At 35.3% G+C, this 23,972-nt stretch overlaps 4 protein-coding genes across 4 annotated transcripts; 3 read left to right on the top strand and 1 right to left on the bottom strand.

The window, feature by feature from the left end:
• Positions 1–98: 98 nt before the first annotated feature.
• On the bottom strand, positions 99–8,268 carry LOC128182774 (basic salivary proline-rich protein 2-like). Its single transcript, XM_052851523.1, has 3 exons — positions 8,015–8,268; positions 1,165–1,312; positions 99–1,076 (listed from the first exon to the last, which is right to left on the bottom strand). The coding sequence occupies exons 1-3, from the start codon at positions 8,243–8,245 to the stop codon at positions 445–447; spliced, it is 1,011 nt and encodes a 336-aa protein (XP_052707483.1). The 5' UTR covers positions 8,246–8,268; the 3' UTR covers positions 99–444.
• Positions 8,269–12,158: 3,890 nt separating this feature from the next.
• On the top strand, positions 12,159–13,668 carry LOC128186048 (uncharacterized). Its single transcript, XM_052855773.1, has one exon. The coding sequence runs from the start codon at positions 12,823–12,825 to the stop codon at positions 13,627–13,629; it is 807 nt and encodes a 268-aa protein (XP_052711733.1). The 5' UTR covers positions 12,159–12,822; the 3' UTR covers positions 13,630–13,668.
• Positions 13,669–18,899: 5,231 nt separating this feature from the next.
• On the top strand, positions 18,900–19,735 carry LOC128183152 (uncharacterized). Its single transcript, XM_052852041.1, has one exon. The coding sequence runs from the start codon at positions 18,900–18,902 to the stop codon at positions 19,728–19,730; it is 831 nt and encodes a 276-aa protein (XP_052708001.1). The 3' UTR covers positions 19,731–19,735.
• A 2,659-nt stretch (positions 19,736–22,394) lies between these two features.
• On the top strand, positions 22,395–23,552 carry LOC128185804 (neurogenic differentiation factor 4-like). The gene has a single exon (XM_052855469.1). It carries the CDS (start codon positions 22,638–22,640, stop codon positions 23,466–23,468), a length of 831 nt encoding a protein of 276 aa, XP_052711429.1. The 5' UTR covers positions 22,395–22,637; the 3' UTR covers positions 23,469–23,552.
• The last annotated feature ends 420 nt before the right edge of the window (positions 23,553–23,972 follow it).

The raw sequence follows: 23,972 nt of genomic DNA, 5'->3' as shown, positions 1-23,972 counted from the left end.
CAAACAATAAACAAAACTAAAATTGATTCATTTTCAATTTTTTTTTTTTAAAGAATTAAAAAATCAAAAAAGAAAGAAACAATGAGAAGAAACACCCCTGCTACATGAAATTTTATTAATTCATGTACCTGATTCAGAATACAGATGATTTATAAGTAAATGTTACCGTTGTCACTGGCATCATATCAAACTTTGTGATTAATCAACTCGTTTTCACACAGACGACCAAGGTTTCGCTTAGTTTAGGATTAAAACAAATCCTAGTAAGGTTGACCAAACTTGGAGGTATATATAGTATTTCTAATACATCAATGTGTCTAAATTGTTCTTCTAACTGTAACAAACAGACAATAAACATGGAAAATCATCAATAATGCTCGCTGCAGAATCCTAGTGGCAAACACAAAATTTCTATTGTTTCCAGATTTTTAAAGGATTTCAGAGCTAGAAGGGGGCTGGAGTTGGAGGAAGGTCCTCTAGTCGACTTTCTGTAGGTGGAACTTCCTCGGGTGGAGGGGGAATTCCCGCTTGCTGATCCTCTGGTGGAGGAAGAATTTCCCCTTGTTGATCCCCTGGAGGTGGTTGAAGTTCCACTGGTTGATCCATTGGGGAAGGAATTTCCCTGGGCGGGAGGGGAATTTCCCCTTCCTGGTCCCCTGGTGGAGATGGAATTCCTGCTTGCTGGTTCTCTAGTGGAGGAAGAATGTCCCCTGGTTTATCCCCTGGAGGCGGTGGGACTTCCCCTTGTTGACCCATTGGTGGTGGAAGTTCCCCTTGTTGACCCATTGGTGGTGGAAGTTCCTCTTGTTGACCCATTGGTGGTGGAAGTTCCTCTTGTTGACCCATTTGTGGTGGAAGTTCCCCTAGCTGATCCCCGGATGGAGGGGGATTTTCACCTTCTTGATTCCCTGGCTGAGGGGAAATTTTTCCTTGCTGTCCAATTGGAGGCGGGGGAATCTCTCCTTGGCTATTTACATTTGGTGCATTAGCTGCCATTAGGGATGGCAGTGAGGCTGAGCAATAGCTGGCAGTAGGGTGATCAGCGCATACCTGGTTGTTTGCGTCTTCACATATGCCTACAAAAAATACATTTGGGTTATTAGGTGTATGTGTGTCAGAGAGAGAGAGAGAGAGAGAGAGAGAGAGAGAGGGGGGGGTTACAACCTGGATGTCCGGTTGCGGGTCCTGCTGGTTCCTGACCCCGTTTCCAAACACAGTCGGGGTCCCCCAGCTCCTGGCCGTTACTTTTACCGTCACCATCAGCGTCAAGGTCACAGATATCACTCCACCGGTAGTTGTTGTCCCTGTACATCTGTGAGAGGAAAAAGCATGGTCAATATCAGGAGAATACGTACAGGCTGAGGGCTATTTTGCCCCGTTATTTTTGCCCTTTCATCCTTACAGTTTTGCCCAGTGATATTTTTGCCTTTCATCCTGACAGTTTTGCCCCGTGTTATTTTTGCCCTTTCATCCTTACAGTTTTGCCCCGTGTTATTTTTGCCCTTTCATCCTTACAGTTTTGCCCAGTGATATTTTTGCCCTTTCATCCTTACAGTTTTGCCCCGTGTTATTTTTGCCCTTTCATCCTTACAGTTTTGCCCAGTGATATTTTTGCCCTTTCATCCTTACAGTTTTGCCCCGTGTTATTTTTGCCCTTTCATCCTTACAATTTTTCCCAGTGATATTTTTGCCCTTTCATCCTTACAGTTTTGCCCCGTGTTATTTTTGCCCTTTCATCCTTACAATTTTAGCCCGTCCTGAACTCGCCAAATCACAGTTAAAAATAGTTACAATGTACTTTTATCCTTCAACACAGTTATTTAAAAGTTGTTTTGAATATATAGTCTTATTTTACAGTTGCTTGATGACACCTTATACTGTACGTCTCAATACTAATTCTGATTTTTTTTTTTATCTTCCCCAGTCCTTGTGTCTCATGATTTAACGCATTTGTTTTAGCTCACCTGAGCTGAAAGGTCAAGTGAGCTATTCTGATCGCATATTGTCGGTCGTCCGTCTGTAAACTTTTTACATTTTTGAACTTCTTCTCTAAAACCGCTTGGCCAATTTCAACCCAATTTGGCACAAAGCATCCTTATGGTAAGGCAAAAATAAAATGCAGAAAGCGGAGAAAACCTCGAAACTGTAGAAAAAGGGGTGCATTTTTAAATCTTCTTCTCAAGAACCACTGAGTCAAATTCAACGTAGTTTAGCAAACATTATCCTTATGGGAAGGAAAATATAAATTGCAAAAAGTAAGGGCTAATTCTGTTTCAAATTTGAGTAATTTACGAAAATAATAATAAGACAGAGAGAATGGGGGTCAATCAGTTTAACTTCGGGTTCGGTATTCCATATCTCAAAAACCTCTTTGAAGCGGCCATTTTGAACGTATGAGAAATGGGTCAATCTGACAAAGATGAATTTGGTTGTTGTGGAACAGTTTGCGTGCGAAAGGAAGATTTGAAACATGCAAGATACATTAATGCCGATTTTGTGAACTAAATTGAGATTAAATATTCCAATGCGTTGACATTTTCACCTTTGACGGTGGTTTTAAGCTTGTTTTGATTTTCGTTTCGTTTTCATGAATTACGGTTTGTAACTTAGGGGAACTATCGCCTGTATTTTGTAATTTTTACGTATCAATCAAATATAGACATCGGAAAATAAGACAGCTGACTGTTACTTACGCACGATACATTAACAGGTACGGTAGTTTAACAACTAAAATACAAATTCTAATGGTAATATGGTATGGTCTTCGCGTAATAGTTGATTTCTGCAATGTGTTTTAGGCTAGATGTCAGTGTTTTCTCTTGTCTATTCAGTCTAAACGGAGATTAATTTTGCCGATGGAAATACTAAGTGTGTGTACATGTAGCAGAGACATAAATAATTGTTAGCTCACCTGAGGTGAAATATACAGAGAAATATCTTTAAAAATATTTTTCACAAAAATCAATTCGCCAGAAAAGCTGTAACTTGTGTTGAAGCATCCTCAAGTAGTGTAGATTCAAGCTCGTCTAAACCATGATCCCCAGGGGGTACGGTGGGGCCCCAGTGGGGGGTCAAATTTTTAGAAACAAGTGTATAGAGAAAAATTTTTAAAAATCTTCTTCTCAAAAACCAGTTAGCCAGAAAAGCTGTAACTTGTGTGGAAGCATCTTCAGGTAGTGTAGATTCAATTTTTTTCAAATCATGATCCCCGGGGGTAAGGTGGGGCCACAACGGGGGGTCGAAATTTTTACATAGGAATACATAGAGAAAAATCTTCTCAACAAAAATCAGTAGGCCAGAAAAGCTGTAACTTGTTTGGAAGCATCCTCTGGTAATGTAGATTCAAATTTGTTCAAACCATGATCCCGGGGGTAGGGTGCGGCCACAGTGGGTGGGTCGAATTTTACATAGGACGCGGGTAGGTTAAGGCAACTTTTAGTTTAATGACCGTCAAAATTATGATCTATTTGAAAACTGTTTATTTTTATGAAAACAGTGTGTTATATTAATACCAAGTGAACGTGTTCACCAAGATATTATTTTTCTACTTCGGAATCGACTCGGATCTTTAAAGCTGCCGTGCCATGGTATCACGTGACAGTTATAAATAGATCAATTTTTTACCTTAACAAAAAATCAAAAAGTGTGACACTACACCGAAGTTCATTTGTCTGTTTGTTACAATAATTCGATCGTCAATTAGTTCAGGTTTATTAGTATTACTGCTAGAATCCTATTGTTAATCGCATAAAATAAATATTGTAAATATTTATCGGAAACCCTCTCAACTTCTATAATTTCATTGAAAATATTACGTATATTTCATTTAAAACAACAATTCACAGGATTCTAGCAGCACTTTTCAAGTAGTTTAGGTCATACACCGTTGATATTTAACAAAGTCATCTTTCATAATATCCGGGGTAGTGTTACACTTTTGCCTTTTTCTGTACACACTGACAGAGGAAAGGCTGGTCAAGCCATATAAATGTCGATCTGCTTACCTTATAACACTCGCTGATTAAACAAAATATCCATGCCTGTATTATCCTGATTATATCCTAACTGACACTCATATAAATCTTAGGTATCTGTATTAAATAAGTCTTATTTCGGCATTGTTTACACTGCATTCCGATGATTTGTCTCCCGACATGATCTTCTCTATTAAACATGCTTGTGACGTCATCAATGATAATTATACGTAATAGCGAGCGCAGCTCGCCGGCGCGCAGCGCCGGCTAGCGAAGCGAGCTCTAAGAACCAGTGTGCGCGGGAAAAAGAACGAGCTAAACCTACAGTTCATCAAACAAAATTTTTTGTCTACGTCCCATAATGCTCTCTAATGTTTACACCCGTGGTGCTATGCCAAAAATGGCCGACATTTGATTCGTAATTTACGGTGACTTAAAGTTTGAAGACACGTTTTGAGTACCACATATGCTTTGGCGAGACTCATAAGATTTGTTACATGCTTCCATACCTTCGTATTGAGTCGAGAAACGTAAACAAAGACGAACAAAGTCATGGATGACGTCACAGTGCACTCGCGCTATATTCCCCGCGAAAAATTTAGAGGTGGATCAAACATCTGTAATGAGTGTACTGGCTATTTCAGTATAGTCTGCGATACCTGCCTCATTGATATATGATTTGTTTTTAATCTTTTTTTAATATAGAGATTTTATATATATATAAACTAGCAAGGGCCGTTCTTTACTGTCATGTCGATCCATTTTTAAAGTAATTGTGCATGCATGTACCGTGCAGTAGGCAGGTAAGTATATGAGTAGGGAGGAAATAAACAATAGGAAATTTTGAACTAAATAAAAAGGAATAAAATGAAAAAATAAACAGGTAAAAAAATTATGTAGATATTGCATATAGTCATACCATTAAAGAAAAGTGGGAAATTACACACCTACAAACAGGTACCGGGCTCGCTCGCTCGCTCTCTCTCTCTCTCTCTCTCTCTCTCTCTCTCTCTCTCTCTCTCTCTCTCTCTCTCTCTCTCTCTCTCTCTCTCTCTCTCTCTCTCTCTCTCTCTCTGTAGGGGGTTGCGCTGTATATATCATAACCATTAAAATTAGTACATTTGGCATACTCTCTCAAAAATTCTTTGACGTTCGTTGATACCTAAATAAAACTATAAGTTGACAATGATGCAAGGTACAGTATGTGTAATTCTTGCTGCGCTCGCCAGAACGGTAGCACCGTAAAACATATTAGAGAAAAATCAAAGATATATTCAGTTAGAAGAGTTTTTAGTGATATTTTATGTCTGTAGTTTTTATAATTTAAACCAGAGATAAAGTTAAAATCGACATGTTTCTGAGTAAAATATGACATCATGCTGCTTATTGTGACGTCATATCGATCAGAGGAATTTGATCGCTGTTAGTTGCCTTATCATACCCGCGGAATACATAGCAAAAATCTTTAATTTTTTTTTTTATCTCAAATACCAATTGGCCAGAAAAGCTGTAACTTGTGTGGATGCATCCTCAGGTAGTGTTGATTCATTCTAGTTTGTTCAAACCATGTTTTCAGGGGGTAGGGTGGGGCCACTATGGGGGGGGGGGGGGTTAAATAATGTTGGTGCGTGTAATTCGGTATTATCTCTACGTAATGGTTGATTAATGCAACATGTTCTATTAAGATGCTCAGCATTATCAATCTAAACGGAGATTATTCTCGCTGCTAGAAATATATAACTAAAGTATATATGTGATGAAAAATAAATTGAGTTTATTCTTTGTATTAGTGCAGTTTTCTCTTGTTTTAATTGTTTACAGATTCCTATAATTTTAATAACCTAGAGTCAAGAGTCAGAGTCAAGCTTCGAGTTATAAGCAAGATACAGAGCTTTGCGCACAATGCTACTATATGTTTGTACACAAAGCTGAGGTCATGCTTTAGTTTGTTTATATTTTAAATGCAGCTATGCTGAATAGGAAATACCAAGTTTAAAAATCTTAAGTTGAATGTAATAAACTCATGTAAACAAAAACATGACTCAAACCAAGCTATGTATCTTGCTTATAGTTTTACGATTGACGCTGAAATTTTGGTTGATCAGTAGAAATGTCTTGCTAGTAGGATGATATGCTGTAACTACTTTCTGGTGCCCCTTCTTCTATGATGAATTGCATAAAATCTTCACAAATTTTTGATAGTTTTTCGAACACAAGTAAATGAAAACGACGCTTTTTAAACAGTTTCCATAGTCCTGACACATTATTATTAGAGAATAAAAGCAATATCGGTGTTCTTAAAAAATTATTGCAACGGAAAAACATCTTTGTTTGTACACATTTTTTGTTTTTTAATAAAGATGAAAATAATGGATCGGCCTTGGTACAATAGAGCGACATGCCTGCCAATACAGTAATTTGAATTATAGCTCTTTAACATATGTGACAATATTTTTCAGTTAAGTTTATTCTTCAATCAAGTGAGTAAGGATATGAAACGTCATAAGAAATTCATGCCTGGTAAATGACAATCGTCTATAATGGAGAAGGCCAATTAAAGAACTATATATGATAAGAGTTAAATTTGGCCCCCATAATTCGCCATTTTTTAAGTGTTTCGGGTACAATAAAATGTTAACTAATTTTTTAGAGGAGTTGATATAAGATATATTTTTCATCTATTTATTTGATTTATTTGCACTCACTGGCAGTATATGACGTCAGAAGTGACGCCATTTCTATAATTCAATCAAAATCAGCCCAAAATTGACATTTTTCTTATTTATTTACGAATGGGAAATATAGAGCGCATGCTTGAACAAGGAACATTTTTTTGTCACTTATTAGTCTTGGCTAGATACATCTCTGATTAAAATATTTTATTTGTTCAAGAATGCGCTCTATGTTTTCGGAAGGAAAAACTGCTTGAAAACAAGCTGTTTTACGTTAAAAATGCAAAAATGGCGGGAAAAGGTTGTCTTTACAATGTCATATTTCTAAATTGTGAGCACTTGAACCAAAATGAACATAATGTAAACACATCACATACATATCTGAACTAAGAAAACAAAGAATGATATTAAAATGATGATGTTCATTTTAGGGGGCCATTTTAGGCCCTTATCATATATAGTCCTTTTTCAATGTTTTTAATTTGAGGAATTAAGCGCATTCATTCTGGTGCATTGAGGTCTACTTTTCTTATTTCACATATAGAATTTTTTAAAAATACAATAACTAGTAAGTAGTAGAGGGAGAAAATGTACTTTTATGCTCTCATGTATTTTAATCGTTTTATAAAGTGAGGGGGGGGGGGGGGGGTGGCGCTAAAATAGGGAACTGGAAGTTAACCGTTAACACCAACTGAAAAATTAGTTATTTATATTGCATATGATCTTTTTTTTTCGGTAAAAATGGTATTCCATAAAGGTAAATATGTCAAAGATTAAGTCTATGCAAAAAAGGGGAAAATTCGGATATTCATTTTTGGTTAATTTACCGAGGGGCCACATGGCACAATATCCTTTGAACGCCCATATAAAGCCAGTGTTGCTCAGGTGAGCGATGTGGCCCATTGGGCCTCTTGTTTGCCTACCAAATTGTTATCTCCAAAAAAACATTTATAGGCATGTCTGTTCCGTTGTTTTAATATGATAACGTTATGTTTCTGCACGGTCAACTTGTATAACACAATTTTCAAGAAAATATTTTCGGTTTTCTCAGTACAAATTTCTTTAAAAATGACTCATCAGAATACAGAATAACGAAACAAAATCAAAGTAATGACAGTGCAGACAGATGCACAGCGCACGTTCACATTTTTCTGTTGTAGATTTACTGTGGGCACTAGAAGTTCAAAAAACTTCTGTTTAGAAAATTAGGAGAATAAAAAAAAGTATATATATGTTCATTAAACAGATGAAAAAACCGTAGACTGTTAACAACTATTTCTTACGCATTTAAGGACGACCTCATTTATAGATTTCATCACAAGAAAACAGAGTTCAGATTTGATACTAAGTAAGTTCTGGTTTACAAACCTGTCCAAAAACGTTTAGGAACGGATCGGTTAGTGCCCTTTTTTTTGCTGTGCTGAATAAACTCCGAGTGGCGTACTGGTGCCCCACCACCCTCCATAGTTTTGGTTCTGACCCACAGGGGTTGGGAACAGATCTCCCATTGGGGATTTTGTTTACAAATTCTGGCCAAGCACAGAGGACACTCAGAGAAGCACTCAAAACAGATAGGTATAAACTCCACATCTCTAACATACAAAATGATTTAGGTATGTCAAGATATTCTCTTTTTGTGGGAGACTCTTATTAATTTACATATAATTGTTGAGTGCCGTGACGTTATACATCAAATATTAATTCATTCTTGCTGACCTTTGTTTATTCATCATCAGACATCAACAAAAGATAAATCTTGATGAATTATTAACTTCGTAATAAACTTCATGTTGACAAGTTTTGTTACTTAACGTTTATCAGAGACCACAATTTGTAATGACAGTGTTTGGTTGCAGATAACGAAGAAACTTGTGATTGGCTATATCTGTGGCTCTATCAATCCAAGGAAGCGATTCGGCCGATTTTTTAAACGACGCCATGTTTACGTTTTTCATTCACCGCACGATTTGGACCAGAGAAACACAAGATCAAACTTGAAGACCTAAAATGACATCTCACTGTATGGTTCAGACCTAGAATTATTAATCAATATGTTTTTGTTATATGCACTGTTTAGACTTTGGTATTGCTTTAACTCTGTGATCAGGTTACGTGTACGTTTTAGCGAGAGCTTAAATTCTAGGAGTTGCTTTATTTAATTGTTTGGCATGCAGTTTGGCATTTTTGACTTTTGTGCACTATACTTGGTAAAAAAAAAATAGCAGAATAACATTTTTCTGGATGTATTGTTACGTTGCATTGTCAAGGATATAGAATATTCAATTAATATGTTATAATGTAATGATAGGAATTCTAATTTTTTGTGAATTGAACATATTTTATTGTATACATATATATAAGATACATATACAAATGGTTAAGACACAAGTTCTGACAACTTACGAGGTCTTGTATATATGTATAATATACATGTACGCATATATGCACTTTAAAAAGGCGTGCATATATAGTGTTTACAAGGGAAAATGTTGTGTAGTATTAAGCCCCTTTATATAAATGGTAAAGTCTGCATAAACAACGGAAATATTTACACAAACATTTAGTATTCTAGCTGGTGTCCTTCAAGGTGAGATATTGTCCCCTATATGATTCTTAATGTATCTTAATGATATAGAATGACATTAATTTGAATTTTTGTACGTCATTTGAAATGTTTGCGGATGCCACAGCCTGGTTGTACATTCGCTGGAGAGTTTATAAGATATAATTAATAAATATTATGCAGTTCATAGCCACGCAAGGCAAAATTAACCTGTAAATGTACAAAAATGTTTAAAGACGGAAAATATCGGAATACACTGATAAAAACTAGAAGTGATTGGTGTACCAATTTCATCCCATCTCATTTCATCTCTTAGATCTATAGGAATGCCGCTCAGCTTAAATCATGATGGTAATTTTTTTATCCCTGCAGAAACATTGTGTAACATAAGGTAACAAAGCGATGCGTTTTTTCAAATTTATTTTAGCAAAATGAAAGATTTTAATTCTGTCAAGACGTGTGCGTGTTTGATATGTTAGTGGATCGTGGGGGCATTTATAAGGCCAAGATGTAAAATAAATACATATTGGACTGTGTAAATGGGTACTCTGGGCTATAGAGATTACTTCTTAATGTAACATACAGGCACGTAGCATCAGGGGGGTCCCTTTTTTCCGCAGCAACTAAGTTTTTAAAATTCACCCCCCCCCCCCCCCCCCCCCCCGGATTAGGATTTTGAAGATTTTGGGAAAGTCATAATTCCCTTTTTTTCTGTGTTTTTTTTTGTTTGCTTGTCAAGATTTTTTGGATGAGTCTGCCTCCTCCCCCCCCCCCCCCCCCCCACTTTCAGAAACGATGCTACGTGCCTGACATAGCAGTGTATTATGCATTAGGTTGAATTCAGTCCTCTTGAAATATAGAAAAAAACGGTAACGTGAATTTATTGTTTATCTGTGCATTGTTATACATTTGGGATGTTTGTCTCATGGAATTAAAAAATAACTAACTTGATGAAGTAATCAATGGCCAATATTCTCGTTTACCCAGACATGGGAACTAATTGCCGGTAATTAGACAAAGATCTTATCTAGCGGATATCCGGAACCTTGGGCTATTCTACACACTTCTACAAATTTCTCAGACAGAGAATAAGATAATCCCGATAAAAAATCATTGCTTAAATCTATGAAACTAAATATAAATAGAATAAACGATCGACTGATGCTTGAGGTTCATGATTAGTTTAAGAAAATTCAGACGATTTTTTTCCTTTAAATTGGATTAATACAAAACTTGCTATCAAGATGTTTTCTCCATGTTCTTAAAACCTTTATACCATATATAATATCAAACAGATATTAAGTTATGCTCTCTAAGTTATGCTTTTTGTTCCTAAAATATATTGCAAACCAATTTTTATACAGTATGAGTTTTTTGTAATTGTAATTTTGCTTCAATAAGAGTTCCAAGTTAGCTTTCTTCGGATAAATTTTCTTACGAATCGGATTTAAAAACAGTCTCTGTTGATAACTGTAATTACTAAAATAATAATATCTTAAGCGATAAGGATATTGTTCGGACGAGAAAGTTAGTTGGCAATCATGTAAAGAATTGAGAGAATACATATATGCTCGGTTTTGTAATGCAGTACACAATGATGCGTACAATGTGCGTGTAAAACCCCCAGAAATTATCTTTAGGAATGAAATACCAATGTGTGAGCCGATCGACCGTGCGATTCATCGTCTGCTTAAATAAATATCGGCTTTTTTTAATGTTTGATGGATTTGAATATTTATTATTGCCTTCAAAATATTGAAGGTTTTAACCTATCGTTTTGACAAATCAGTAGGTTAAACGTAATCTAGATTCAATATATAAAATTTTGCAAAAAATCAGAAAAAAATAATAAATGATATCATAGTCTACTAATATCATAAAGTTAGAAAACGAAGAGAAATAATAAGTAAGATTTACGGATTTACAATTTTTTTTTACATGAATTAACGGATTAACGGCCACATTTACACTTGTTAATTCAGATGTAAGCGAAGAATGCGTCCCCACCTTTATTGTTTGTATGTTCCAAAATGAATGCAATTTTGCTTTCTTTAACATTTTTATTTTTTCAATTGTGCTTTACACATTTTAATTTCTATATATTCACAATTCTTGTACCACATGTGACATTGATTAAGACCCGTTTATCAGATTCATATTAGAGTTTGCAGTTAATCGCTATTTGTTAAAAAAATCGCTAAATTGATTACAGTAGCTTTTAAACAAATTAAACACCAACAGCTTGCGTGCAATTTTTTTTTTATATTCAAAACAAATTGTTGTAATTATTCCAGCAATTCAACATCCCTTTCCCTCGGACTCTGGCCTCGGGTTTTATAGAAGCGTAATGCTGCATCACAAATTGAACATCTTGTAAAACAAGTTTCCGGGGATCTGAGCGCGTGACAGCATCACCTTTGATTAGTTGTCAACAAGGCAAGATGTCTTGTGTTAAAAATACATTAACATGTTTTGCAGCCTAACTTTTCAAATCGTAATTAGAAACCACCAAAATGATAATCATTCACACAGCCTTCCTTTAAATGAATGATTAACAAAAGTAACATTTATGACAATAATGAAACCACAGCTCCATCTTAACTTTTAAAAAATACATACTTTGAAACGATCATTGATGAAACTACATGTATATGCAATTGCCAGTTCATTTTTCAAAATTTTACTCTAGTAAATAATGAAATGTTATGTTTATGGCGAATTTAAACATATTACCAACAGAAGACCGGGAAACATGTCAACAAAAGCAGTATTACTTATTCACTTACGTCCAAAACGCAAAAGCGACAGCTAATTAATTATGTATTCAGCCACGGAATAAAAAGCTCTCTGATTTATAACCTTGGCGACTGGGTTTAGAGATCACATGCAATTACAATTTCAGAAATTTCATGGGCGATTTCTTTCACATGTTTTGGTACAAATGATTAAGCCATGCGTTTTTGTTTTTCACTGATGTAAAAAAAAAGTTTATTCAAAATAAAAACAACGGCGTTCCCCGTGAGCTGCTGTGAACATTACGTAGGTAATAAGTTTTTTTTCTTTTTTGCTCATTATGCGCTGCTTTAATTTGGTGAGAAAAGTTATGACGTGAATTTATTTGCATTTGTCGTAATGAGTAGCTAGTTGAAAACAACTATACTGAAAAAGAAATTATGAGTGTGTTAAAAACTACACATGTTTAAATGTTGTTTATAGAAATAAAATATTAAATATTGATCTTCCAGAATTATGGATATCATACTTTATGCAGAAATTTAGCATCGTTTTTCGATAATACTATACTATATCAATAAAAAAATTTTACAAACTGTGTGTTAAATTTAATTTTTTAAAGCAAAGAAAAAAAATCATTTTAATTATGATGTAGTCCTCAGGCATTTCCTGTAATTAACTCGATCATTCGGAAAAATATCACTGAGCGCAGGTACCCGTAACCGTGAACTACAGACTGACCAATGGTAAGCGAGGGCAGAGGTGTCAATGCGCATGTACTGAGTATATATTGCACATCGATGCTCTACACTGCATTCCAAACGAGGTAAAAATAGTTTATAAGATCAGACTTCTTAATCAAGTCATTAACTCATCAGAAATGTCTTCGAACGTTTCCCTTATGACCACAATTAAAATCGAGGAAGAGGATAGCGGTGTATATGACGTGAATTCATCATGTGACTTATCTACGTCATCTAACTCTTCGGAATCCCGAGTCCCTGATGAAATTCGACTGCGCATTAACAGCCGTGAGAGACAGCGCATGCACGAACTGAACGACGCTTTGGAGGCATTACGAAGTGTGTTACCTCAATCCCAGGGATCGTCTCTAAAGAAACTCTCCAAATTGTCTACCCTTGTACATGCGCGGGAACACATCCTATCTTTATCCCGTTCTATTGATGAAATGAAACGGTTGGCTCATTCACTGTCTAGGGAAAAGCATCATTTTCCTTCCATTGAAAACCAAGAAAGCGGTGTACCCCAGTATTACAATCATCCCAGTGATTTTGCATCTGTTGGAAGAAGATACGCTCCGTACACATCAACTCCGATCAAATCTGAAGGATTACGGGAAATGAGATCGTCAGAGCTGAACATCTTATCACCATACTTGAAATATCGCAATTCTAGGCTGAATGAAAGTAAAATGGAAATCAGCTTCAAAGAGAACGTCAATGACTCTTTAGGTGTTGGAAGTACACAATCATACAGTTTGTCGCAGTACACCATAGCACCACTCGATACCTTGGCCAGAAATCTCCCAGAATTTCAAATTCCGACGAAGTACCAGAATTCCTCTCCAACAAAACCCGTTTTGAAGTTTTCTGTAGAATCGTTACTGGGACTGTCTAACAAAAGTGAAAGTGATTCTCCATCGAAAAATATTGACATTATGTGCTAATTATTGTCGAGACCTGCTATAATGGTCTGGCCAATGAAACAAAAGTGCTTTATGTATTGTTATCATCCCTGTGTCATTATTCATCAACATTTGTAAATAAACATTAAAAACCCTGATAAGTTTATCTTGTTGTAAACCAAATCACACAGGCACATCAATGACAAACTTTAAACTTGTAGTCTATATATTGCAGAATATAGATGTGTAATTTCATATATACTACAATGGCAAAAAAACAACAACAAAAAAAAAAACCCAAAACAAAACAAAAACAAACAAACAAACCAAAAACCACGGCTTAAAACGGTATTGTGCTTTGCTAGAAGATTTAGGCATTGTTACAAAAGTATTGAGACATATTCCACCCCTGCGAATGTTATTGTCATTTAAATTTTAGACCACGTGATTTTATTTGACCCTTTCAGTTTCGCAGTAAAAATCATGCCTCGTGTTTATAGTCTATTTCATAGAATCTAGGTATTTGTAGTCAAATATAAATCTAGAGGTTTATTGATTCTAAACTTTATCTTCATTAATAATTGGTGGATAAAATGTGTTCTAGAAATAAATGCGACAATACAAAAAATAGTTCTGTCTGCTTTTGCAACAATTAACATGCTTGTAGAGATCCCCCCTGATGATTAATTTTCGATCCGCGCCTGACCTAGTAATAGCATCAATAGTGCAACAGACTATACTATTTTATGCAGAATGTTCCTTGAAAATGGCTCGATATACTAAGTTTTTATACAGAACAGACACCCATTATTTCTCTAAAAACATGGTATTGCACACCACAAGCATCAAACATGGCTATGATTTTATTAAGCAACCTAATGTTTATACTTTCAACCACTTTACACGTGGTTGAACACGAACGATAACTCTGTTCTGAATATTAGCGTTTAATATAAATAACCGCTAGATGGTGAAATAAGACATACATCTTGAAAGGTTTTCATGTTTTAACATAAATCCAAGTAGGATATGATATAAAAACGACCAGTACTTACGTATTTTGAGAATATTATCCGAGCACTCATACTTCCGCTCGAAATTTCACAGGAACTGAGCACATCTCGGTGAAGTCTCGTGAACTTTCATTCGGGCACCTTTGGATTTATTACATACTTAGCACCGATAAAGAAAACATTCCGAACACATTCGCAGGGGTGTATTCGCTTAGAAATGATATGCCCTGCTGGTTTCAGTTAAGTGGTTTATCCCATGTCACAAAAATGAATAGGCCTTAAAACTAGATTGCTAACAATAATGAATAGTAGTATATGTAGGCAGTATGAATTTACAGTATATAAATATGATAACGTCAATAGAGAAAGAAACTTACAAAAAAAACTTTTCACCAAGGTCATTCAGAATCTAAAAAATAGAGAAAGATCACAGGAAAAAAAAATTGATAGAAATTAAAAACTTGTTTTAACAAGATGAAATCCGGTAAATTCAACATGGTGTCTTCTTTTTCATGACGATTGCAAATTTATTACATCAAACTGAAATGTAGAATTCAAAATGAAAAATGTGAAAAAGACCTGAAAATGTTGTTTAAAGACTTGATACGAAGACAATTATTCTGACTACATTTTGAATTCGATATGTACGTTTGATGTAATAAAAATGATTGACAAAGCTGTTATAACGTAGAAAACACGGTGGAAATCAATTAATCTTAATTAAGTATAACTTTACTGTATAGTCTCATTTTATGTTTTGCTGAAAAGATGTCAAAAGTCGTGAATGCCTAATGACGCTGTTAAAAGATACCTTTTATTTCTGTCTATACGGAAATATAAATATTACATAATCTGACAGAACTTTGATGTGTCACTGTACTCGTTTCTAACAAAATAGTTCACTCGCATTTAAGATATTGAAAATGGAAGAGGTAACTCGGAACGACTGCAAAATCTAGATTCATATTTGATTACCTAATTAATTCGTAGAAAGTTATTCTAGGATATATCAGGGTAAAATGTTGAAAAAAAAGACAACCAAACAATGTTTGGAAATATTTAAAAAAAAAAAATAACTACAAGGGTTGATCCAAAAGTAATGTCACACTATGCACCGCGTTTAACACTGGCGCTGTATTGCATAAATGATAGATCAAAATTTTCCTTAATTCTAATTTGGAGTAAAATTTTCAATAAATTTCGTTGAACACTTAACAAGATATTGATGTTTATAGCCTGATATATACGTGACATCACTACGTTATGAATTTACGTCTTTTTTAGGGTTTGTATTTTTGTATAAATAACATAATTTCAAAAGTTGAAAAAGACATAAACAACACAATATTTTGAAACAGATATATCATAGACACTTTCTAACTGTTTTAAAAAAATTAGGGATCGTAACCGTCCATTTCGGATATCTACACAATACCTTTTGTCTCCAGACCAGGGAATAAAAAGCGAATAGTGATACGAAGTATTTTTTGCTTTGATGGATAGAAATCACTAGAAGATGTACTGGAATTGATATCTCAACCTAAAATTAAGAGGCGAGTGAACAGGGTTCCATTAACGTGGTTCCAATATCTGATAAAAGTATATGCCATGTTAGTTTATAAATTAAATAGACAGAAGATATACGCTCTGAAGGAAACTGAAAACTAGGTTATTACGTCATGAGCTATATCATAAATCTACGTTCATGACTTTTTGAAGAGACCTCGACAAACTCATCGCTCATGAAATAATATCTATTGTTATACTTTCATGTTAAATCACAGGGGCTCGTCACGAAGTTTTTTCAACCTTTTATATATACCACCTCTATACTATAAAATACACAAGGGAGGAATCAAAACTCGGAAAAATCGCTACCTCCCGATTTCGGTCGCCTCGTATTAATTCTTCTCGGACGTTAAACCCTGCACTCTAGGTATCATTAGATCGGGAAAGGACCATAGTTTTTAGGAATACATGCAAAATTTAAACATCGGCAACAATTTCAGAAGTTTTCACGCATTTTCTTCCAGTTTACTCTCCGGTGACACTTTCTTCGATCAGATGTTGCGCTCTCATTGGTCAATTCAATGTTGCTCAAGATAACTCGTACGCGGACTTGTATTTTAGAGGGATTTTCAAACGATATTCAAACTTGCTTTGATGCAAAAAATACATAGTCACGTCCTACCGAATGTCCGATGTATGGTTAAAATATTTCTACATAAATATGAAAATTAATACATATACTCACCACGTAATAAGAACTTCTTCACTCACCATTTGAATATCCCTCTAAAACACGAGTCAACGTACGATTTATCTTGATCAACAAAATTAACCAATGAGAGCGCATGAATAAATTTGGTGCGCAACATCTGATCGAAGAAAGTGTCACCGGAGAGTAAACTGGAAGAAAATGCGTGAAAACTTCTGAAATTGTTGCCGATGTTTAAATTTTGCATGTATTCCTAAAAACTATGGTCCTTTCCCGATCTAATGATACCTAGAGTGCAGGGTTTAACGTCCGAGAAGAATTAATACGAGGCGACCGAAATCGGGAGGTAGCGATTTTTCCGAGTTTTGATTCCTCCCTTGTGTATTTTATAGTATAGAGGTGGTATATATAAAAGGTTGAAAAAACTTCGTGACGAGCCCCTGTGGTTAAATACTGAAATCTGATTGGTTAAGACGCAGTTCATAATCCGTTCTATTACCCTCAGCGTTAGCAACACACTTAGCAACGGGTAACATTAAAAATTGTTACATGCGCGAAAATTATGCGCGTACGGTTTGCTGTAGAATTCACGTTATTCCTATATAAAAGCAGTAAAATTTTCTTTTAAAAGTAAGGCATTTAGTATAACAAAATAAATAGTGCCTGTTTGGGAGGATGACAGTTGAAATCGACACCCCTCGAAAACCTTTGTCAACCTCCGCTTCGCGTCGGTTTACAATTGTTTTCTCGAGGTGTCAATTTCAACTGTTACCCTCCCAAACAGGCAGTATTTATATAATATACTACCCCATTGATTACAAAAAGAGATATTAGTTACTTTATGAAAAAATTAAAATGTAAAATAGAGCATCGTGGCCAATTTATTTAGAGTACAAAATTACTAAATTCTACCAGAACGCCAAAGATCTAGAAATGACGTCGCTTGCGTGCAGCGACTATCCTTGCTTCACGCTCTACAAAATATATTATCTTCAGAAATATTTATCATAATGCATTAACATTTTCAGATCTGAATTGAAATAGATAGATATCTCAAAGCACAAGTTTTTGTTTCTTTCGCGGATTTTACACGCTTTTATCGCATCTGTGACATTACTTTTGAATCAACCCTCGTATATATACTTTTATCAAAAAGTTCCCTAGGCTCTTTATCTTTTCTCGTAGAAAGGAGATGGCTACGGTTAATCAATTATCGAAAATAATGCTTTTATCTTTAAAATTTTTTACAGAGAATAAAGGAAAATATCGAAAGAAGAAATGGGGAAAAAAGGCTAAGCTAGGGTCAATGAAATGAAAATACAAAAATGAAATGAATACTAGTACTTGAAAATAAATGCCTGTATCAAAAGCTTATTTATGCTAAGTTTAGTAAAGTTATGAAAACAGAATTATGTAGAATCATGATTGAATAAATAATGATCCAAAAAAAGATAGAAATGGATTTAAAAGATGATATTTTGCGGGGTAATTTATAATTAAAATAAAGGTGCTGGAACATAGATAGAAACTTGTTAAACAACACGTCATCTTGTACGATCAATATGGCATCTTGACTGGTTCACCCAAGGCCAGCACGCGACAACCGTAAAAAGCACGACAGATGTATTTTCACGTTAAAGATTCAACACTTATTTCATACGATCCAATATAGTTCTGCAACCACGTACTAATCACACGATATCATCGTGTTTTTAAAAATATGTATTTTTGTGCACATGTTGAGAGAAAAAAAATAATTCACATTTATCATTGGTAATAAAAAAATCAAACATAAATTGAAAAAAATGCCCCCATGGATCGAGTTGATACTAAATTTGTTTTGCCCTTAGGTGTTTCGCGTAATATTTTTTCAACGATATGGAAAATCTGCGAGAAATTACCGTATACCATTGTAATTATCTTGACTGCCCAATGGGTGTTGAGGATAAAAAAGTGTAAACAAGTATGAATAGGGTACATGTATATAACGCACATCATTGAATGTGTTCGAATATCAATCTTCGAGAAGCAAACAAAGAACAAAGTATTCTTAGCCCAATAGATCAGCCAAAGCTCAGAAAATGTTTGCAAACTGTTCCAACAACAATGTCTTCTCGCTTAAAGGCGAGGATAGCGGTGTCTATGACGTGAATTCATCATGTGACTTATCTACGTCATTTAACTCTTCGGAATCCCGAATCCCTGATGAAATTCGACTGCGAATAAACAGCCGTGAGAGACAGCGCATGCACGAACTGAACGACGCTTTGGAGGCTTTAAGGAGTGTGTTACCCCAATCCCAGAGATCGTCCCTAAAGAAACTCTCCAAACTGTCTACCCTTGTACATGCGCGGGAACATATCTTGTCTCTTTCACGGTCTGTTGAGGAGATGAAACGTTTGGTGCAGTCAATGAGTAGAGAAACTGTTCATGATATCGACAATTTGAAAAAAAATGTCCCACATTTTGTCCACGCCCCAAAAGCATTTGCTCCTGTTGGACAAAGATACGCTCCATGCACCTCCACTCCAATCAAATCCACAGGACATCGAGAAATGAGGCTACTTACACAGGACACGCTGTCTCCTTACTTAAAATATAATCAGTTCAAGCCTAATGAAAGCCAGATGAATGTCAGGTTCACAGAGAATATCAATGATTCTGTAGGTGTTGGAAGTGCGAATTCTTACAGTCTACTGCAGGAGGATAGGACCAATGCACAGTTCACCACAGTGCCATTGGATGCCACCCGGAGAAATCTCCCAGAATTCCATATTCCGACAATGTACCAGAATTCCTCACCACCAAAACCCGTTCTGAAATTTTCTGTAGATTCCTTACTGGGACTCTCAGAAGGACGTGAAAGTTGCCAGAACCATTCTATCTCAGAATACGTTGACATTATGAGTTAATACTAACAGAGATTGGTCATTTGCAACAAGAGTGCTTTGATATATTCTATTATTATTTGTAAATAAACAATGGTCTAAAATGAATTGATCTTTCGTATCTTATTCTAAGAAAAATATCCAACAGACAAGGCATAATTTCAATTTTGTGTCCATCCTGTAATTATAAAAGGGAAGATGACATACCGGTATAAAATATTTTACTCAAAGAAACAAAGCGACAATTAAATACCCCGATTTGAGAGATTTCGTTGAAAATAGAAAGACAGAAATGATGAATTTTGTCGTAAAAATCAGACTGGTAATAAGAGATTTGTTAACATTGAAAAACATTATCTTTATAGAAGAAATTAAAGAAACAGCAAGTAGTTTGTATATTATAACTTTATTGATTTGCGCTTTGGTCGTGGCATTGCAAAAGCTGCATGTGTCATAACAGTATTTCACCGAAGGATCAAAACATGGCTGAAGCAAATTTAAAATAAATCCCAAGTTCTCCTTTGAATTTGGGGCGTTTTCGCCCGCGGCAGGGGTAACATTTTTATGAGAAAAAAAAAACAATGGTTAAGATGTTTGATTATCCAAGTTTTGTAATAATGCGAGGTCATTTTCATTTTTGATGCGTGTTGTTTTCGGATGGGGGATGAAAATGCCCGGGCTTGATTTTCATGCACGTGTAACTTCGACCTAAACAAAGTCTCACGCCTTGCTGGATGCACGTGTGTATTTTGCTAGAAAATTGTAAATGAAGCGTTGTTTAAAAAAATGTCAAGAGGATCCCGTAAGTTCGTTTTGAATGTTTTATTTGTATCTGAAGTTGCGCAATTTTGATAAGAATATATCGTAAAATTTAATACTGTAGTGACATTAGCAATGGGTCGACAAACAGGGCGGACCCAAAATAAGCACAACAATATAACTAGCATTAGCATGAATGGTCTGGTGTTTCGGGTATACCACAAACAGTTATTTACTTCAAAGGTTATGTATGTCTATGATTAAAGAATTTCTTCTTAAAAGCAGAGAGCATAAAGTAAGCAACATTAACTCAAGTAACATTGGATTGTTCTGGGTTGACTGCGGACATTGAAATTAAATTTTCATCATGAAAAGATTTATGATATAAATCCAATATGAACAGTTTGTGTTCAGCAAAATCATAAAAATCAGCAGAACAAACACTTCACATCAGTTAAATGGATATTTTTTTTTACTTCATTCTCTTTTAGTGAAATCATTCTTAACTGAGATTTTACATCAACAGCCAGACTATGATATGATGTATTAAGAAGTTGATAATAAAAACTTTTCGGCATTTTGACGATTCAACGTAGATTATTTCATGTTTATATCTCAACTAAAAGTATACAATCACATTTCCGTCTTATATCTTACAATGTCATTTTTTTAAAGAAAAGTCTGGGAATGGTCAGCGCCCCTTGCACGTATGTGTCAAGCCAACAAGATCTGTTTTTCCTTTATACTTAATTAATTATATCTGTAAATTCTGTATATTTCATTTTACAATTTTCATGTTTGGAGAAATAAATACGCTTGAACTCTATCCGTCAACGAAAGGAGAATGGCGAGGGCTGGGGGGGGGGGGGGGGGGGGCGGGGGACATCACTTTCATATTGTAAAATTTGTATTCGCACCTACCCAGAAAATTCAAAATCTTTCCAAGCTTTATACAATGTAGATACAATTATTGCTGTTCATTTTTTATCAAGTCATGTAGGTTTGGCACAATTAGTATACTTTTTATAGGACTGAAACTTGGCCAGAAAATGATGTTTATGCATTTTACTTTGAGCTTCTTTAGAACGATATCAGACAGTTTCTTTGCATGTGGGTTATTTTCACAAGGTAGTCAAATTAAAAAAAACTACTTGTGTGGCATATCCTTTTTTATTTTCTGAACTGTGTAATTTTTTCGATATTGTGTAAATATTCATTAATCGACGTTAACTGAGAAATCATATTGCTTAAGAAATGAAAAATAATTTTACAAATGTAGAAATAGGCATCTTGATACATCAAATCGATGATAAATCATAACTGTGTTGTCTTACATAATTCCTCCCTGATTTAAAGAACTGAACGAGTTAGAGGAATGATTCATCTTTATAGGTAATAAATATGGAAACCTGATTAAAAACATTAAAACAAAAAAACGCAACAATGATACTGAAGAAAATAGTAAATGACCCCCCGCCCCCCCCCCCCCAAAAAAACCCCTCAAAAACAATTTTTAAAAAAGGGAAAAGATGATACCTTGGTAATTATCAATAAATGAAATTTCGTAGTGACTATCATTAAAATTCTGTAAGAAGGTGCTACAATACCAATATAAACTTGTTTTACAAGCTTCCAATATCTGTCTTGGCTGGTTCACCCAAGGCCATGCGCCAGACAACCGTTAAAAATAAAATTACTGCTTAACTGCCCGTTACAAATTATAATGTTCACACTTTTCAAGACGTTTTCTGCAAATATTGTTTTACCGGTCATATTAAAATCTCATTCTAAAAATGCACAAAAGACATATATAATACATATATATTCATAAATGCATTTTGTCTAAATATTATATTAAAAAAAATAATCATTGACATAGTAATATATAGATGTATATTTAAGTTGGTATCATAATTGTTTCGCCGGAAGGCGTTCCGGGTACTAATCTATCTAATATAGTGGAAAATCGCTAAACAGCGATTGCTGTTACAATAAAATCATGGAAATGGCCAATGACTGTGGAGGGAAAACAGAAGTGTCAACACACACAGGTAATGGTATATATTGCACATCTATCACGTGTTCTATATCCACCATCAGCAGGAGTAAAGTAGTTCATCCCAGGTCACTGATAGCTTACTACAAATTGAATTGTAAATTCAGTAGCACAAAATGTCTGCAAACGGCTCAACTACAGTCACCGTTAAAATAGAAGAGAGGGAGGATAGTGGTGTCTATGGCATGAATTCATCATGTGACTTATCTACGTCATTTAACTCTTCGGAACACCGATCCCGAGTCCCTGATGAAATTCGACTGCGCATCAACAGTCGTGAGAGACAGCGCATGCACGAATTGAACGACGCTTTGGAGGCATTAAGGAGTGTGTTACCCCAATCTCAGGGATCGTCCCTAAAGAAACTCTCCAAACAGTCTACCCTTGTACATGCGCGGGAACACATCCTATCTCTATCACGGTCTGTTGAGGAGATGAAATGTTTGGTACGTTCATTGTCTAGGAACAAAGTTCATGGCGTGGATACTTTGGAGAGGAGTAGTTTGAACAGTGTTCACTATCCCAGTGCTTTTTCTCCTGCCGGACAAAGATACAGTCCGTACACCTCAACTCCGATAAAGTCCAATAAGCTACGGGAATTTCGCCCACCAGTTCCAAACGGTTTGTCCCCATACTTGAGAGTAACAGACCACCGGCTAATTGAAAGTGAAATGAGCCTCAGATCAAAATACAACGCCAGTGATTCTGCAAATTTATCAGACAGTTTATGTTTCTCTTTGCCGCATGATGACACTACCAGCTACCAGTTCACGTCAGCGCCATCGGACACTGACAGGAGAAATCTCCCAGAATTCCATACTCCCTCAAAGTACCAGAATTCCACATCAACAAAACCCGTTCTGAAGTTTTCCGTAGATTCGTTACTTGGACTTTCTAATAAATGTGATGGTGATTCTCCAGTGAAAAGTGTTGACATTATGTGTTAGTCATTGCCGAGAACATGGAACTTCAACAAGTGCTTTTTATCATGTGATTGATTTTGTAAATACTGTAAATAAATATTATCTAAACAAAAACACTGACTCGTTTCTATGTGATTGGAAAATAAGTATTCAGAACTAATCTTTTCGTCTTTTGAAAACCTCTAAAGATGTTCAGTTAAATGTATCTATTATTTCTATATGGTGAGAATTTGTATCGAGGGATAAAATAGGAATAGAACAAACAGAATGTAGTGACATACGTCGTGACATACAGAATGGATATATCATATTACAGTATATCTTACATATACACGCACATTTATCATCTTTGTAGATGTTGTTATCGTATTCTACCAAAACTCTAGAGGCCGTGGAGTTAGCATCCCTGACAAATGGACGACTTGAATTCTATAGCGCAAAAATAATATTATTCGATTTACGATTAATCTTCATGTATTGCTCTGGACCTCTCCGGAGAACACCATCGAGTTTGGAGAGTTTCTATAA

Source organism: Crassostrea angulata, chromosome 5, assembly GCF_025612915.1.
Source record: "Crassostrea angulata isolate pt1a10 chromosome 5, ASM2561291v2, whole genome shotgun sequence".
Lineage (NCBI taxonomy): Eukaryota > Metazoa > Mollusca > Bivalvia > Ostreida > Ostreidae > Magallana > Magallana angulata.
The sequence above is the reverse complement of the archived record's forward strand: the minus strand, read 5'-3'. Positions and strand labels throughout refer to the sequence as shown.

Excerpts from the sequence above, each read along its gene's own strand:
- LOC128185804 (XM_052855469.1), top strand. The coding sequence starts at position 22,638 with ATGTCTGCAAACGGCTCAACTACAGTCACCGTTAAAATAGAAGAGAGG.
- LOC128182774 (XM_052851523.1), bottom strand. The coding sequence starts at position 8,245 with ATGTTAGAGATGTGGAGTTTATACCTATCTGTTTTGAGTGCTTCTCTG. Across the intron at positions 1,313-8,014 it reads TCCTAAACGTTTTTGGACAG|ATGTACAGGGACAACAACTA; the intron begins GTTTGTAAACCA and ends TTCCTCTCACAG. Across the intron at positions 1,077-1,164 it reads ACCCGCAACCGGACATCCAG|GCATATGTGAAGACGCAAAC; the intron begins GTTGTAACCCCC and ends TATTTTTTGTAG.
- LOC128183152 (XM_052852041.1), top strand. The coding sequence starts at position 18,900 with ATGTTTGCAAACTGTTCCAACAACAATGTCTTCTCGCTTAAAGGCGAG.
- LOC128186048 (XM_052855773.1), top strand. The coding sequence starts at position 12,823 with ATGTCTTCGAACGTTTCCCTTATGACCACAATTAAAATCGAGGAAGAG.